The sequence below is a fragment of the Cupressus sempervirens genome, chromosome 3, assembly GCF_028749045.1.
Source record: "Cupressus sempervirens isolate cs-2001-9-10 chromosome 3, ASM2874904v1, whole genome shotgun sequence".
In the NCBI taxonomy this organism is placed as follows: Eukaryota; Viridiplantae; Streptophyta; class Pinopsida; order Cupressales; family Cupressaceae; genus Cupressus; species Cupressus sempervirens.
In genome coordinates, this window is record NC_143120.1 from 172,669,619 (window position 1) to 172,687,786 (window position 18,168).

An 18,168-nucleotide genomic window follows, 5' to 3' on the forward strand; every position below is an offset into this window, starting at 1 on the left:
AACCCACTTTTGGCCCTCATCTTCCAGCAACCAAACAGGACCTAAGAGAAGAATCTGATTGTCCATTACGCAACATAATGTATTTTACCAACATAATGTTTTCGTATACAATCTGTAGAGAAGCTTCTATGAATTGAGGAAAGATTCCTTTCCATGTAAAGCTGGAAATCGAAGTGAAACTATTGTGAGACGTAGATCCCTCGTGAAGCTTGGTGTCACATGTGGTTAACTTTTAGTGTTTGTTCCGACACACATATAATCACGGGCGGAAAAGGACAATGTTACTGTTTGCATGCCTGCTCAGAACTAATTACGTTGGAATTTAATCTCTAATTACAAACACGAAAGAACAGAGATTAACATGAGAGCTTGGATTTTAAGCTAAACCAGAAAGAAAAAAGATTCCCCCTATGTGTTTCAGTGGACAGGAGAGACAAAGGTGAAGACAAAAGAAATATGGATGAATTGGATTGCAACACGCACACACTTCAATCTTTCACGCTTCCTGCTTTTCATGGAATATTTAGAGCTATTCTCAGATATAAAGCGATCGTCAACTTATTCTATTCGATACAATGACAAAGTTCTGATTAAATTTGTCCAGACTTTTGTAAAAGTGGTTTTTTAAAGCGACCAGTCAAAACCCTGCTTCTGATAGTAGTCTGTCAATGTCAGGAGTTACAGTTCCTCGGTGTATTCCATACTGAATATATAAATTATACAACTGAGGACAAACCAACAATGGTGGACTGCCGGCAACAGGGAATATGGGGAATTTAAGTAGCTAAAAGAGAACAGCAGCGGAGCACTAACATAAAATCTAGAAAAGCAATAATAAACTCATATGGTTAGTCATTTAGTCATTTAATCTAAATTATTAGGATACTCCACCATTATGAGAGAGAAAACACTTACATTGAACGTGTTTAATTCTAAACTATTATTTTCCCATAAAGAAAATAAGGATTAGAACGTATTTTTGGCCAGTTTAACTCTTAACTCGTCTATAGCATAATATGATTAGTTAGTGAGATATCTCATGAGAATTTTGAAGTTATTCTTTTATCTTAAGCTAAGATTTTGAAAAGTTATAAATTAGGTTACAACTATATGAGACAAGATATAAGACAATACAAAGAACAAACAGTAACTGGTTAGTAACACAACAGGAAACCAGCAAGACTCCACTTACAGGGAAAAATAATAGAAAAGTACAATAACTTCTAAGAAACAAAAGAGTATTAGCAGAGAGAAGGAGATCTAACTTCTGACTTATCCAGCTCCTATAGTGAAGAGATGGGCATATTTTATAAGGGATTGTGCTAAAGACTATACCTTTTACTGCTAAATAAAATACCTGGTTCATCCAAATTTCTATCTTGATTATAATTCCTTAATCGAAATTATTAAATCTTTCAACCCAGGAGAAGAAAAACAGAAGCAGAACTCATAGACACAATACGACCACACAACACTTGAGAGGGCCTTTCAATGAATAAACACAATGAGATGAATGTTAAACAAATCATGGTTCACTGATAGGTCTTAGGAAACATATTTCTAAGGATCACGCATAATAAAACTTAATCTAACAATAGTAGTATATGGTATTTACAATATACAACGATATAATTGAAGAATATACAAATAATGCATGTAAGCATTTGAATTTGAATTCAGATTTTAAGAATCAATTAATCATCGATCACAACATATCTTACATACCAACAAAATAGAGTACACCCATCTATCTCACAAAACACCAAAACCAGTCTTTTATTTCACAAAAACGTGATAGTAAAAAAGAATCCCAAATTACAAAGAGTACCCAGTACTCAAATATGTCCCTGCTTTACAAGCTTAACAAGAACAGCCAGAGCATCACTAATCAACATGGTAAGATTATCTGTCCTATCTTTAACAGTGGAAACCATGGATTCAGAAGCATTAGTTTCTTGCAATCCAGTAACACAAGAGTCTTGATTAGTCTCAACAGCACTCAGCCATGTCAGAACATCTGACATACATTCCATCAAATTGGCGTCAGATAAATGCCCTAATTCAGCCATTGAGTCATTAAGCCGATCACTTGTATCTTCTATGAGCTCCATGCAGTCTTCAAGGGCAGAAATACTCGGATTTCTTTCTCGGAGATCCACCATGAAATCAAAAATTGCTTTCGCCTCTTCAGTACACAAATCTACTGCAATTACAGAAAGCTGGGTTATGTTTGCCTGCAAAGCCCCTGGTGCATTGGACAAAGATTTAATGCAAAAATCTCTATATAAGGCACCGCTACAGGCCATAATGATTGTATCAGAAGAGTATTCGGCCCAAACTCCATAAACTGCCAAAAACATGATTACCCACAACAGACCATTTTTGAGGAATACCATAGTGGGATACAACAATATTATTGCTCTTATTCAGAAGCAACTATAGTGGAAACCGATGATTTTGTTCCCCTGTTTTTTCTGTGGTGAATGATTATATGCCGCTAGATTTATACAGGGGAAATGGTTTAGGCTTATATATTACAACTCTTTGGGAATTTTACTGCTCGCTGTGCTCGTGAGTCCAGAGCCTCCGTCATTCCCAACTTCCAACCGCACAACCTGTTTTCAGATAGTGTTAACTTTTATGCACTTTCGGATTTGTCTTTCATTTTTTGCACAGTTCAACCACATCAGATCCAACTCAGCTTTTAATGCGTGTGGCTAGCTTTGAATAAGACTCGTTTCAATGCACAAGGTTGGATTTAAAGCTTCAATTGGACGGTCTAGCTTGTCCATCAAGCTATATTTTTTAACGTTATAATCCACATTATTGCTTTTTGAAAAAAGAGGGGTAAAAATTTATTAAGACAGAAAGGAATACAACAAGGAGAGCTCAACAAGGAGCTCGATCCTGAGCAACAAGATCATCAAATTCTTGCACCATCTCAAAGGACAATTGCCTCCTATCCCTAATATTCCAACCCGGATCATGACTAGAAGCCCATTTGGCTAAACAATCAGCAGCTCTGTTCCATTCACGAGGAATATACGTGAACCTAATGAACTGAAAAGAGGTAGAGAAGAGAATAATCTGCTTAACAAGAGTGGCCAACTGCCAACTAACATCCTCAAGCTCCTGCAAAGAAAGCATGTTCACCACCACCTGGGAATCAGACTCACAGATAATCTTACTCCATCCCCACAAGCAACACTGTTCACAACATATAAAATAGCCTGAGCTTCCATGAAATTGTTAATGCAATCACCCTTATGACCTGAGAAGAAAAATTTAACATCCCTAGAACTACAACGAGCCACTCCCCCAATTCCAGTAGGGCCAGGATTCCCACGGGAAGAACCATCAGTGTTAATTTTCAGAACTCCACAGGGAGGAGGAGTCCAATGCCCATCCTGGTTAACCCGACCCTTCCTCTGATGCTGAAGGTGCCTGGACACAGAAGGAAACCTTTGAGCTGCAGCCCCATCCTGAAGATGAAAATTGAGGCGATGATAGATAGGAAGATTAATCAGATCCATACCCCCATCAAGCTCACACTTCACATGAATAGTTTCCTGAAGAGAATGTGATATCTTCCACCAAAGATGCAAAACACCAAGCCGAACATCTTGGAATATGTGACGATTCCTCTCCAACCAGATATGCCAAAGTATGAAAGATGGGCCAGCAATCCAAGCAGCATGGAGAGAAGAAGACTTGGAGGGAGCACTGCCCAAGTGGGCCCAAAACTCAGGCAAAGAGGAAGCATGCCTACAAGAGCAACCCCAAGCGCTCCACCAAAGGTGCCATATCTGAGTAGAATAGGAGCAATGGAAGAACAGATGGGAGACAGACTCCTCTCCATTACCACACAAAAGACAATAAGAGGGGCCTTGAAATCCACGTTTACAAAGATTATCACAAGTAAGACAACGGTTGTGAGCCACTAGCCACATGAAAAAATTGCACTTGGACCAAGAAACTTTATTCCAAACTTGCTTCCACCAAGGGACCTCAGCATCCCCAAATAATTGTCTAGTTATTGCTTTTTGGAATATCTAATCATTCTTTGATTTCTTAAATCCAATACAAGAGTTCTTGTGGAGTTGGGGTCCCTGCCTTCTAAAATAGGGGAGCAAAAATGAAAGCGCAAGCCTGGGTTGAGTTTGATGCTGTTCTGTAGATTTGAGAGTACAACTCCCTACCTTTTGGAATAGGGGAGCAACAATGAAAGTGCAAGTGTGGATTGAGTTTGATGCTCTAGTGTAGACTTGAGAGTATATAACCAATAATGTATTACACGAAGAGAGTCAGTACAAGGAATAAGATGAACCACCGAAATATATTTCATAAACAAAAAAAACATGTATCAAAGTGAGTGTGTTGAAACATGAAACATATTTGGTAAACAAAAGGACCATGTATCAAAGTGATTGTGTTTTGGCATGTTAAAGAATTTATTAATATGTCTATAAATGACGAGTTGCAGGGGAACATGTAATGTTTATCATTTGTAAAGTTAAATAAAAGAATTATTTTCTACTAATCTTAATATTTTATATGTAGCCTAAATGTAAGAGCTATACTTCTCCATCTAATTTTACTTATGTGGTAATTAAAAACTAATTTTTCGAGAAATTAAAAAATTGATTTATAGAAAGATTAAAAAAATGTGTAGATAGTTGGAAAAATACAAAACTTAAACATTATCTTAAACATCATTTTTCTCTAATATCAAAGGCATTTATTTGCAATGGCTAAGGAAACTTATTTTCATAAGTGTAAAGCCTATTTTTATGATAAAATAAAATACATAATAGTTAAAAAATAAAATCAACAATAGATTTTACAGAAGGAAATATCTAGTCAATGAAAAATCTAGTGACAGGCTATATGGCTTCAAACACTTTGTAAATGCATTCAAGTCCTTGTCCTTTGCTAAGCACATTTAACTCATTTCTATCCTTTTACCGTGCTTCTCATACATGCATTACTGACATTTGCATTTACAACTATTTCTCATGGAATTTTTTCTTTTTTTCTAATGTCATTAAACCTTAAGAAAATTGCCATCCTCCAATCACAAAATCTAAAATTTGAAAGAAAAATAAATTTTAAATAAATAGATCTCAAACCTTAGCATCTAAGATTTCTTTCGATTGGAAAAATTAATCAAATTGGAATCCTGAAACATTATTTCTGTACCTTATAGATAAGGTAGGGACTAATAAGAAACATATAAAAAATTGTAAATTGATGTGATCTTTTCATCAATTAATAAATTAGCATACTTTATTTAGATGAATGTGTATAGAAGATTTCAAAAGATATCATAGTTTAATTATAATTCAATTGTGTGGATTTTGAGTGAAAGTGGTTGACCCATCTTTTATTGATAGTAGTTTATAAGAATCTATTTTTATGAGAATAATTGGATCACTTGACACTCATTGAATCTAGGTGATGCTCACATATGTGAAGCACATAATCTTCTTAAGAGGTCACTTGTCCCAGTACTACTTAGCTTAGCTGCACCTAACCACGAAGCTTCCTCCAAGGTTAAGCCATCTTCATAGTTAAGAAACACTTGACCTAACATACTACTCGTATGATTGACTTGTCAAAAGTCTTGGTGCTTCACTTTTGTGAAGATCGCCTAGATGCAATAAGTGCTAAGTATTAAACATATTTTCATAGAGAGATCACAATTTGAAGAGTGAAAATCTATCATGGTTATCAATTCGTTTTATCTTTACTTTTCTTTCTCTTTGTTTGAGTCTTCTCTATTATTGTACAGATTTAAATAATTTCTCATGTGCTATTACAAAAATTATTCAATTTTACAACAATAACAATATTTATGAATAATTTCCAATATATTTTAATTCCTAAATTATCAACCTTTTTCCAAATAGTATTATCACACCACAATGACTCGATTTAATCTTGATTTCTTCTAGAATTTGATTATTCAAAGTTATAGACCTATTGTTAGTTATTAACTAGGGTTGAATTCTCAATTCACAAGAAGGTTCAATAGAAATGATTCTCTAATCAATAACATAATCTACACTATACTCCTTTGAAGTAGATGGCAAGTGGGAGTAGATAGGGGAGAGGATGGGGAAGTTCAGTATTTCAAAATTCAAAACCTATCCTTGGTGGGAATCCTCTAGGAGGATAGGATCGGAAGCATGGATTGCAAGGAAGGGAAGCAAGGTGTTAGGGGATTGTAAAGATCGAAGATGTAGTAGAGAATGAAGATAGGGATCCACGTGAGAAGGGCAAAGGTTCGGACAAGTATTTTTTGCCATCTTTTTGGAGTTAAACCTACTGGTAAGTCTTCTTTTCCACCGGTCAAACTACTCTCTAGTTTGGAGAAGGATTCTTGTGCAATTGCAATTCCAAATGAATTGGTAGATCATATCATTGTTGCGATGGCTTCTACTCTAGTGGGAAAGTTCATTGGACAAAGGCCAAATACAGATATTGTTAGATTATACACATAGAAAAAATGGAAGTTCAAGGGATAGGTCACTATAATGGCGATGGAAAAAAATTTCTTGTCTTTTGATTTTTCATGCAGCGAGGATTTGTCAAGCATTTTGTGTGAAGGATCGTGGATTTTAGGCCACTCAACCCTGGTTCTTCAGAAGTGGACTTCAAAGTTGGACTTGAATGATGACTTTTTGTGCAAGCTCTAGTTTGGGTTAGACTTCCAAAGTTGCCTCTGGAGTTTTCGAATGAGGATGTGTTTGTGGGAATAACAAACTCATTTGGTGAACTTCTATCAAAAGACCCGATAACAACTTCCAGAAGAAGACTAACGCATGCTTGGATTTGTATTGGAGTTTGTGAAGGGGATGATATGCCAGAGGTTGCATGTTTTCATTCTAAGCTTGGAATGCATATTCAAAATTTGGTCTATGAAATTGTTCCTTTCGCTTACTTTCATTGTTTGAAATTAGGTCATAAGGCGAATCAATGTCCTAAGGCAATTGCTGAAAAGGGAGGGAAAACTACATTTTCCAAATTTGGAAAGGAGAAAAAGATCTGGAAAAGGAAGGAATTGAAGGATGGTCTGAAGATTCAGGAGACAATTGTGGAAGCCCCTATTAAAGGAGGGAATAATCTAGATCAAAATGGATCATAGGTTAATAAGGATGGGGCTCCAGTTTCGTTTGGGCTTAAGATCACAGAGGTGGAAGTTCTAGTTAGGATTCCTAGATCTTTTGAAGACAAAGAGGATCCAATTCTGTTTGGGCCTAGGATCTCAGAGGTGGAAGCCCTAGGCAGGAGTCCTGGATCTTCCGAAGACAAAGAGGTGGGTTTCCTAGCAAAGCAAGTTGTTTCTTAGATCATTGAGAAGGATATCCCAACAAATTTAGAGATGGATGGACCAATTTTGCCTAGCTCTAAGATCACAAAGGTGGAAATCCCTGTTAAGATACCTAGGTTTTTCAAGGCCAGAGAGGAGGATATCCTAGTAAAGCATGCTGGTTCCCAAAACATTGAGAAGGATACCACAATTAATTTAGAGATGAATGGACCTCAAGAAAGTGGATTACTAAGGGTTGATATATGTTTGAACAAGGAGAATTCAACAGCTACAATCCATAAGGATAGGATCCAGAATGATTTTCAAATGTAGGATCTCATCAAGTTACCACCTCATATGGAGAGAAAGGGAGAAAAGGTTTTGAATAAGGAAGTGGAGACGATATGGGAAAATCAAGAAATAATGGAGTCTGGGAAGGGTATTCATAAGCAATAGGGAATCATGGAGATTTCTTCATCTACTTGAAAGGACCACTCTATTTCTTGTAATTTGGAAGAGAGATTTGGGACTATGGTGAATTTTTCTTCTCCTGGTAAGAAGGTAAGGATAGATGAATTGATGGAGGAAAACAAAGGAAGTCATGTCAAGACTAAAAAGAACAATAGTAGGGATCCCTCCCTAATTTCACCTACATAGACTAGGAGCCATAGTAAACCAGATGTGGGAGTCAAACTAAAGGCACTAGGTAGGAAGAGTGCAAATCAAGTCTTGCAAGAGGATGCCAGAAGGAATTTGGCAAATGGGAACCAACGAACCATCCTGAAGTGTTCTACTATTCAGAAATGAAGATAATATCTTGGAATATTAGGGGACTAAATGGGGTCCATAAACAAGAAGTTCTCAGGAATATGATAAGAGATCAAAGGCCTGATATAATGTTGATTCAAGAGACAAAAATGAAGAAGGAGGATCTAGGTAAGATCTCCTTCAATAATATTATGGCTGTTGAGGCCATGAATTCTAAGGGGGCATTAGGAGGTTTGCTTACTCTTTTTAGTAATAAACAGTTTAAAGTTACTCCCTTGTATAATAAAGGTAATACTCTTTTATGTAAAGTGTTTCATATGAATACCAATGATACTTGTTTTTTTTTTAATGTCTACGCCCCAAATACTAAAAGGGAAAGGAAGCATTATTGGACTAAGCTTGGGGCTTTGGTCTAGAATAGTAATCTTAATAAAGGTATTATTATGGGGGACTTCAATACTCCTCTCACTGATGAGGAAAAATTAGGAGGTTTGGCTCCAAAGCTGGAAAGTAAGTTGGACCTTTCTAATTTCATAATAGCTTGGCTTTTTGGATATTGATCTCGAGGGTGGAGTCTACACTTGATCCAATAAAATAATTAGGAGTGAGTGTATTTAGGTTAGATTGGATAGAGCTCTCATATCTCTAGATTGGTTGAATTCTTTCTCTCGTAAGTTGTCCCTTCTCCCTAGAGTGGGATCGGATCACTCCCCCATTTCTCTCTCAGTTGTTTCTCTTGAGCCTAGGAGGAATTATCCTTTTCAATTTGAAAAGATGTGGATTTCTCATCCAAATCTATTGAACAGGATATCAAATTGGTGGATTATGGAAGTGGAAGGAACTACTATATTTAGAGTTGCTAAGAAGCTGAGTAATGTGAAGTGGATGATCAAAATTTGGAATAAGATGGATTTTTGGCCATATCTTTTAGGAGAAAGAGGAGATATCAAATAGGCTTTGTTCTATTTAGGATTTAATTCAATAGGATGGGTATAATGAATAGTATAGGAATATTGAGATGTCTATTTTAACTGATTTGCATAATATTATAAGTAAAGAAGAGAATTTCTGGAGGTAGAGATCAAGGATTAATTGGCTTAAAGAGGGTGATCAGAACACCAATTTTTTTCACCTTTCCACTCTTAATCATAGAGCTAATAACAAGATTTTAGAAATTAAAAAGGGATAGGTTACTTTGACTAGGGAGAATGATATTTCTGCTAAAGTTATTTCTTTTTTCTCTTCTCTTCTTTCTTGGGATCCCTTGTTATCAGTGGTGGATTAGAATGAAATTGTGTCTTGTCTCCCTTAGATTATCTAGCCTCATCAAAATAAAATGTTGAGGGTGATTCCTAAAGCTTAGGAGGTGAAACAAGCTTTGTTTTCATTACTAGCTAATAAAGCCCTTGGACCAGATGGCTTTCCTACTTTCTTTTTTCAAGTTTATTGGGGGGTGGTTATGGAGGATGTGGTTAGGTTGTTTAGGATTTTTTTGAGACTAGAAGTCTTGTTAAGGAAATTAATTCTACTTTCTTGGTTCTAATTCCCAAAGTTCCAGGGGCTGATTCTATGGAGAAAAATAGGTCTATTAGTCTCTATAATTCTTTTTACAAGATCATTTTGAAGGTGTTAACTATCAAAATTCTAAAGATTCTTTGTTTGATCATTTCTCAGCAATAGACTAGTTTTTTCCTTGGTAGGTAGATTTTGGAGTCTATCATGATGGTTCATGAAGTTATTCACTCCCTTGAAGTAGGTATAAGGGAAGGGTTGCTACTCAAGCTAGACCTTTCAAAGGCCTATGATCAAGTGGACTAGACATTCCTTGATTTTGTCCTCCAGGCTTTTGGCTTTGATCAACATGTTCACAAGCTTATTCCTCAACTTATTTCTACTTTTTCACTTGCCATTATGGTCAATGGGGCTCCTTCTCATTTCTTTAAACCTTCAAGAGGTTTAAGACAGGGTGACCCTCTCTCTCCTATTTTGTTCATTATTATGGCTGAGTGTATTGGTAGGTTGATTGGGAAGAAAAGACAAGAAGGGAGACTAAGAGGGATTAGGCCTTCCTCTAGGAATGTTTCCTTTTCTCATCAACATTTTGTGGATGACACTATTATGGGAGGGGAATCTTCTGTTAAGGAGGCTAAAGTGATGAAGGATCTTCTGGATGTGTATATCAGAGGATCAGGCCAGCTAATTAACTAGGAGAAGAGCCCAATCTTCTTTATCAATACTCCTATTCACAAACAAATGAAGATAGCTAGGATTCTTGGGTGTGGGATTAGTAAGCTACACTCAAGCTATCTTGGTCTCCCAATGGGAACTAAGCCTCTTGATTCCTTCTAGAATGGGATTCTCAACAAGTTTAGCAAGAAGTTGACTGGGTGGAAATGAGCCACATTGAGTCAAGTAGGTAAATGTCTTTTGGTTAAGTCCACTCTTCAAAATCTCCCAATGTATGCCCTAAGCCTCTTTGGGATCCATACTGACCAAATTTGCTAACAAAATGGAAAAGATCCAGAGAGATTTTTTGTGGTTTGGTCTAGAGGAATGTAAAAGATATCCTCTAGTGGCTTGGGATAATGTTTGCCTCCCTAAGTGCTACAATGGTCTTGGTATAAGGAAATTAAAACCTCTCAATAAGGCTCTCTTAGCCAAACAGATATGGCACATTTTCAATAGTAAGGGGGAATAAAGATATGTTTTAGTGGAGAATTATATTAGAAGGCCTTCTCTAAAGTTCTTGCTTAATAATGATGACATTTTGAACATTTGGTTCAGTCATTTGGAATGGTATCCTTAAGGCAAGAGATTTGGCCAAAGATAAGACTAAGTGGAAAGTGGGTAATGGTGATGACATTCTCTTTTAGCATGATAATTGGTTCATTCAGGGCCCTCTAATTAATAATCCTATTTATGGGAACTGGGCAAATGTTTGTATCATGCAATTTGGATTAAAAGTTAGAGACTATAGAACTGACTAGGGATGGAGAGACCTTTCTTCTATCTCAAATGATCTCAAACTGATAATGTTAATGATGAACTCAATGATTCTTACTAAATAAGAGGGATGAACTAATATGGGAAGATAATCCTAATGGTTGTTGCTCAGTGACTTCGAGATATAATTCTATCTGGAGCTTGAAGGAGAAACCTCCTTGGGCCAAGGCCTAGGTTCCTGGCCATACTCCAAAGATTAATATGTTTTTCTATTTGGCTTTACAAAATAAAATTCTTACACTATAAAACTTGAAGAAAAGAGGCCACTATATCCTAAATAGATGTATTTTGTGTAAACAATAAGAAGAGTTGGTTAAGAATATGCTTATCCATTGTCCTTTTTCCAAGGAAGTTTGGGATCTTATTACAAAGAATTTTGGAGTCAGTTGGTGCAAGCTAGGTAATGTGCTAGATTTCTTTTGTCAATGGAATAGTATGTATAAAGGCTCAAACTTGTAGGATATAAGCATTTGGTCTTTGCCTCACTTCTGTTGGGGAGTTTGGAAGGAAAGAAACAATAGGATATTCAGAGATAGGGAGGAACCTGCTTATGTTTTGGGGGATAAAATCAATAGACATATGAATGAAAATTGCCAAATTAGAAAGGGGAGACATTGAAGATGGGGGTAAGAAAAAGGAGAAGGAAAAGGACAAGAGATCTAAAAGACAGCAAGTGAAATGGAAGCTTCCACCTGAGGGATGGCGTAAAGAAAACTTTGATTGTGCAGAAAAGGGAATCCTGGTCCCTTAGGATGTGGAGGTATTATAAGAAACTACTATGGTGAAGGGACTACTACTTTATCATACCCACTGAGACATTAGACAAACCATTATGCCGAAGCTAGTGCAACTCTATCCACAGTGAAATTAGATTTGGATAAGGGAGTTAAAAAACTATGGTTGGAGGGGGACTCAAATAACATCATTAGATATATTAAAGGGGATATCCAACCATCATGGACAATAGCTAACATCATTGAAGAAATCTGTTTAACATTTGGTAAATCTAACAACATCCATATTAGTCATGAATATTAGGAGGCAAACTCAGTGGCTAAATGGTTAGCCAATGAGGTAGTAAAGAATGACATGGTGATGATTTGGATTATTAGTGGGAATATTTTGGTAGGTGTGAAAAGCCTAATTGAATTGGATAAAATCCAGGGAGAAATCCAAATATAATTATGGATATTAATGTGAATATGGGTTTAAGTGTAATAATGGTAAATACAAACGGAACAGGTGGATGATGTTATTAGTGTCAAATCGACACATTTTATGGGTCAATTTTTGTATATACCATTTTAGTGGTATTGAAAGACCAAGTGGAAAAAATCAAAGCAGTTTCCATTAGAGTATTTAGAGGGCTAAGAAAGGGTTTTAGAGGAAGGAGTTTATGAGAATAGTTAGTGCTGAGACTACAAAGATGGTGGGGGAAAGAAGCAAGAAAGAACCAAGAGCTAAAGTGTGGGAGAAGTTAGAAAAGGGAAGAATTGCCAATTATATAGCCAAGCTCTATGGTCACGACCCAGTGATTACTAACCTTATGGTAAATTTGTGGAAAGATGGAAGGGTTAAAGTCAATGGGGTCTAGAATTAGGTGACTGTGGACATCATTGCTCATATAAATGAAATTTTGGATGAAGGACTGAAGTTTTATAGAGATAAGAAGGTGTTTGTGAATGCTGAGAAAGATTTTGCGAAAAATACAAAGGAAAAGAAGGAACTAGTCAAGAGTGAAACATACTACGAAATGGATTTGATAAAGAAACTATGGAGGTATGTTTCGAGGGCTATTATTGAGTATATATCTTTAGACATGAGATTTGATAGAGTTAGGACACACCATTTTGTTTTGCTCAATCATTTTCGTTATGGGATTAAGGTCTCTTTTCCTTTCTATTTATATACTTCTATGCATAAGAATATTTCTATGCATAAGAAACAGCCTACTTCGAATTCAGTCCTGTATGAGGGTTTGCTGCTTTTGATTTATGAGCATTTCAAAACATATATAAAGTATAACTAATGCTAGAAAATAGACAACTAAGGACAAACCATCCATGGTGGACTACCGGCAGTAGAGAATATGGGATATTTTAGAAGCTAAAAGAGAATAGCAGCAGAGCACTGACATAAAATCTAGAAAAGCAATAATAAAGTAATAGGAACAGTAATAAACTCATATGGTTAGTCACTTAGTCATTTAATCTAAATTATTAGGATACTCCACCATTATGAGAGAGAAAACACAAAAGACCAGTTACATTTAACATGTTTAATTATAAACTATTATTTTCCCATAAGGAAAATAAAGATTAGAACATATTTTTAGCATAATGTGATTAGTTAGTGAGATATCTCAAATTTTGAAGTTATTCTTTTATCTTAAGGTAAGATTTTGAAAAGTTATAAATTAGGTTACAACTATATGAGACAAGATATAAGACAATACGAGGAACAACACAGTAACTGGTTAGTAATACAACAGAAAACCAGCAAGACTCCACTTAGATAAAGAAAGAATAGAAAAGAACAATAACTTCTAAGAAACAAAAGAGTATCAGCAGAGAGGAGGAGATCTAACTTCTGACTTATCCAGCTCCTATAGTGAAGAGATGGGCATATTTTATATGGGATTGTGCTAAAGACTAGACCTTTTACTGCTAAATAAAACACCAGATTCACCCAAATTACTATCTTGATTATAATTCCTTAATCGAAATTACTAAATCTTTCAACCCAGGAGAAGAAAAACAGAAATTCTACAACAAAACAGAAGCAGAACTCATAGACACTATACGACCACAAAACACTGAGAGCCTTTAAATGAATAAACAATATGAGATGAATGTTACACAAATCATGGTTCACTGATAGGTCTTAGGAAACATATTTCTAAGGATCATGCATAATAAAACTATATCTAACAATAGTAGTAAATGGTATTTATAATATACAATGATATAATTGAAGAAAATAGAAATACTGTATGTAAGCATTTGAACTTGAATTCAGATTATAAGAATCAATCCATCATCGACCACAACATGTCTTGTTCTGAACAGATATTTCTTACATACCAACAAAATAGAATACATCCATCTATCTCACAAAACATCAAACCAGTTAAACACATCAATTTTCCACAATCCATCATGCATAGCAGCAGTTTCTGGAAGAGATTGTGTTAGAGTTTTTGTGTCAACGTTTCGGATCGCACTCTGTGATCCATCATCAGGACAAAAGAGAGCTGAAGGATGAGTGAGGATCCGTACTCATCCTTCAGCTCTCTTTTATCCTGATGATGGATCACAGAGTGCGATCCGAAACGTTGACACAAAACTCTAACACGATCTCTTCCAGAAACTGCTGCTATATATCAAAATTACCAGTCTTTTATTTCACAAAAATGTGATAGTCAAAAAGAATTCCAAATTACAAAGAGTACCCAGTACTCAAATACGTCCCTGTTCTCCAAGCTTAACAACAACAGCCAGAGCATCACTAATCAACATTGTGAGATTATCTGTCCTAACTCTAACAGTGGAAACCATGGACTCAGAAGCATTAGTTTCTTGTAATCCAGTAACACAAGAATCTTGATTAGTCTCAACAGCACTCAGCCACGTCAGAACATCTGACATACATTCCAACAAATTGGCGTCAGATAAATGCCCTAATTCAGCCATTGAGTCATTAAGCCGATCACTTGTATCTTCTATGAGCTCCATGCAGTCTTCAAGGGCAGAAATACTCGGATTTCTTTCTCGGAGATCCACCTTGAAATCAAAAATTGCTTTCGCCTCTTCAGTACACAAATCTACTGCAATTACAGAAAGTTGGGTTATGTTTACCTGCAAAGCCCCTGGTGCATTGGACAAAGATTTAATGCAAAAATCTCTATATAAGGCACCGCTACAGGCCATAATGATTGTATCAGTAGAATCAGCCCAAACTCCATTAATTGCCAAAAAAATCATGATTGTCCACAAAAGGCCGCTTTTGAGGAAAGCCATGGTTGGTTTCAAGAATTTTCTTGCTTTCATTCATAAGCAACTATACATAAAAAATACGCTTTTGTTCCCCTGTTTTTCTGTGGTGAACGGTTATATGCCGCTAGATTTATACAGGGGAAATGGTTTTGGCTTATATATTACAACTCTTTGGGAATTTTACTGCTCGCTGTGCTCGTGAGTCCAGAGCCTCCGTTATTCCCAACTTCCAACCGCACAACCTGTTTTCAGATGGTGTTAAGCTTTTGTGCACTTTCGGATTTGTTTTTCTATTTTTGCCCAGTTCAACCACATCAGATCCAACTCAGCTTTTCATGCGTGTCGCTAGCTTTGAATAAGACTCGTTTGAATGGACGAGGTTGGATTTAAAGCTTTAATTGGACGGTCTAGCTTGTCCATCAAACGATATTTTTTAACGTTATAATCCACATTATTGCTTTTTGGAATATCTAATCATTCTTTGATTTCTTAAATCCAAGATAAGAGCTCTTGTAGAGCTGGGGTCCCTACCTTTTGGAATAGGGGAGCAACAATGAATGTAAAGCGTGGGTTAAGTTTGATGCTCTAGTGTAGACTTGAGAGTATATAACCAATAACGTATTATATGAAGAGAGTCAGTACAAGGGATAAGATGAAACACACAACATATATCAACATAACATATCCTTGTCTTATAATGTATTATATGAAGAGAGTCAGTATAAGGGATATGTAGACACACAACATATACACATACATGTATATACATATGTACACACACACACACACACACAGATATAGTCCAAGTGGTTTAGCTTAGTTGTTTGAAGTAATGAGTTCTCATTGTGGACACTTTGGTTCAAATCTCAAGAGGGACAGCTTTGTGGAATTCTAAATCAACCTTCACAACAACACCAACACAAGAGCCTTTACGTTATATCCACCATTGAATGTCAAATGATTGTTGCATGAGGAACTCCAACATTAATTTGAGCTTGAGAAATTTGATATGTGCCTAAGAGTGGTATGCTGATATATATGTATGTATATATACACATATATATACATATGTGTGTGTGTACATATATACATACATGTATGTATAGATGTATATATGTATATATATGTACATTTATATACATATACATGTATATATGTATATATACATATTTATGTATATATGTATATAAATATATATATGTATATATATATATATATATACATATATATATACATCTATATATATATATACACATACATATATTCATACATATATATATATATATATATATACAGACACAAACACACACACACACACACACACACACACACACATAGTTGTTTGAAGTGATAAGTTCTCATTGTGGACAACCTGTTTCAAATCTCAAGAGGGACATCTTTGTGGAATTCTAAGTTGTGACTTTTGGTCTTCCAATTGTTGTTTCTAGTGTAATTACTTGTATGTGTGTGTGTAACCCTGTTGCATATATGATATCAATTTATGAAGCTATTACTTTAACATCTATAATTTTCACAAAATTGAAAAGGTATTTGACTTGAAATGGTTAGTCACAAACAATAATTTTGAATAATCTTTTTGAAATTAACCCAAGTTCTGACACCAATGATTAAGGGGCAGTTCATATATGCACCATATCTGCTTGTTTTTAATGTAAATGCATTGTATTCACACTATGGAATGGTGCATTCCCATGTCACCATAGACAGTGCCCAACTATAAAATCTAAATTTCAAAAAAATACTATTTTCCACCAGAAATTTGTATTTATCCTTAATAGATATTTTGTTTGGCATTGTTATTAATAATAACATTCATTTCATAAAAAAAAGCATCATTCTCGTACTAAATATTACTTGGACGGGTCACCTTTAGCTTCAAAAGGGAATATTTACTAATTAAGTGATATCCTTGATTGCACTCAAATTACTATCTAAATTATAATTCACAAGTCTAAAATTACAAAAATTTATACCGAGGAGAATAGAAATAGAATTTCAACAAAACACTAGAAGAAGATGTTGAGTTTTTATGAAGTGCTTAACAAGAGGAGTTATATAGGGAGACTCTTACAAGAAAGATTTAGTGAAGTCTTAGACATCATATTTTTGAGCACCAATCACAATAGAATTATGCCTGATAACCATGGTAAATATAAAGATAAAATAATATCAATGAAAGAGAACACAATATATATTGTAATTGAATAAGCCATGCATCTTTTTTTTCTTTTCTTTTTTACAATGTCCTTAAAGCAATTAAATATAATATCATTACTTACCGTTATTAAATAAATATATTATTAGTAAAATAAGAGTAAGACTACGTTAAGTCTTGTATATTAACAATTGATTCTTGGATTACTCAAAATTGATTAAATCCATTTTTAAATTAAAAATATTAAAAAATAAAATTTTGGTATTTTATTGCTCTCTTTGCTCGTGAGTCCGTGACTACAGAGCCTAGCCTCCCGTATTCCCGACGTCCAATCATATGACCAGCTTTCAGCCAATGCTATCTTCTAGGCATTTTTATGATTTGTTTTATGATTTTTTAGTCTTCCCAGCTCAGATCCAACTGAGTTTTTTATGCATGTCGTTATCTTCGTGTAAGACTCGTTTGAGTTCACGAGACTAAACCGCTTTCAGAAATAGTCAATTTGTCCAATTGTATAGAAGAAATGATGTGACATCACCTTGTGTCATTAACTAAATTAGCTTATTTGTATTAGAAAAATCTAAATAGAAAATTTAGAAAGATTTCATATTTTAGTATATGCTTAAAATAATATTTTTATATTATTAATTATATAAGCAATAAAATGAAAGGTTTTTAAATAGTATATAATATGAGTCATATGTTTTTTTTTTTGATGAATAGTCCTTTTCAATTAATAAAATTTACTAAGTTTACAATTCACAAAAAAAGGGCCGGGAGATACAAGATCACCCCGCGAATGAGTTCACACGGCCGAAGCCAGAATTAACAACATGGCCTCAGCCATAAACTATTCACTATTCATAAAAAACAACTTTTAACAACCTCAGGCTGCCAAGGCAGTACCAGCAGAG

General features: G+C 35.2%; 2 protein-coding genes across 2 annotated transcripts; both read right to left on the bottom strand.

Moving 5' to 3' along the window:
- Positions 1–1,748: 1,748 nt before the first annotated feature.
- LOC149565335 (pectinesterase inhibitor 6-like) lies at positions 1,749–2,698 on the bottom strand. Its single transcript, XM_089817095.1, has one exon. It carries the CDS (start codon positions 2,394–2,396, stop codon positions 1,836–1,838), a length of 561 nt encoding a protein of 186 aa, XP_089673221.1. The 5' UTR covers positions 2,397–2,698; the 3' UTR covers positions 1,749–1,835.
- An 11,843-nt stretch (positions 2,699–14,541) lies between these two features.
- Positions 14,542–15,102, bottom strand: LOC149565336 (pectinesterase inhibitor 10-like). The gene has a single exon (XM_089817096.1). The coding sequence runs from the start codon at positions 15,100–15,102 to the stop codon at positions 14,542–14,544; it is 561 nt and encodes a 186-aa protein (XP_089673222.1).
- Positions 15,103–18,168: the final 3,066 nt, after the last annotated feature.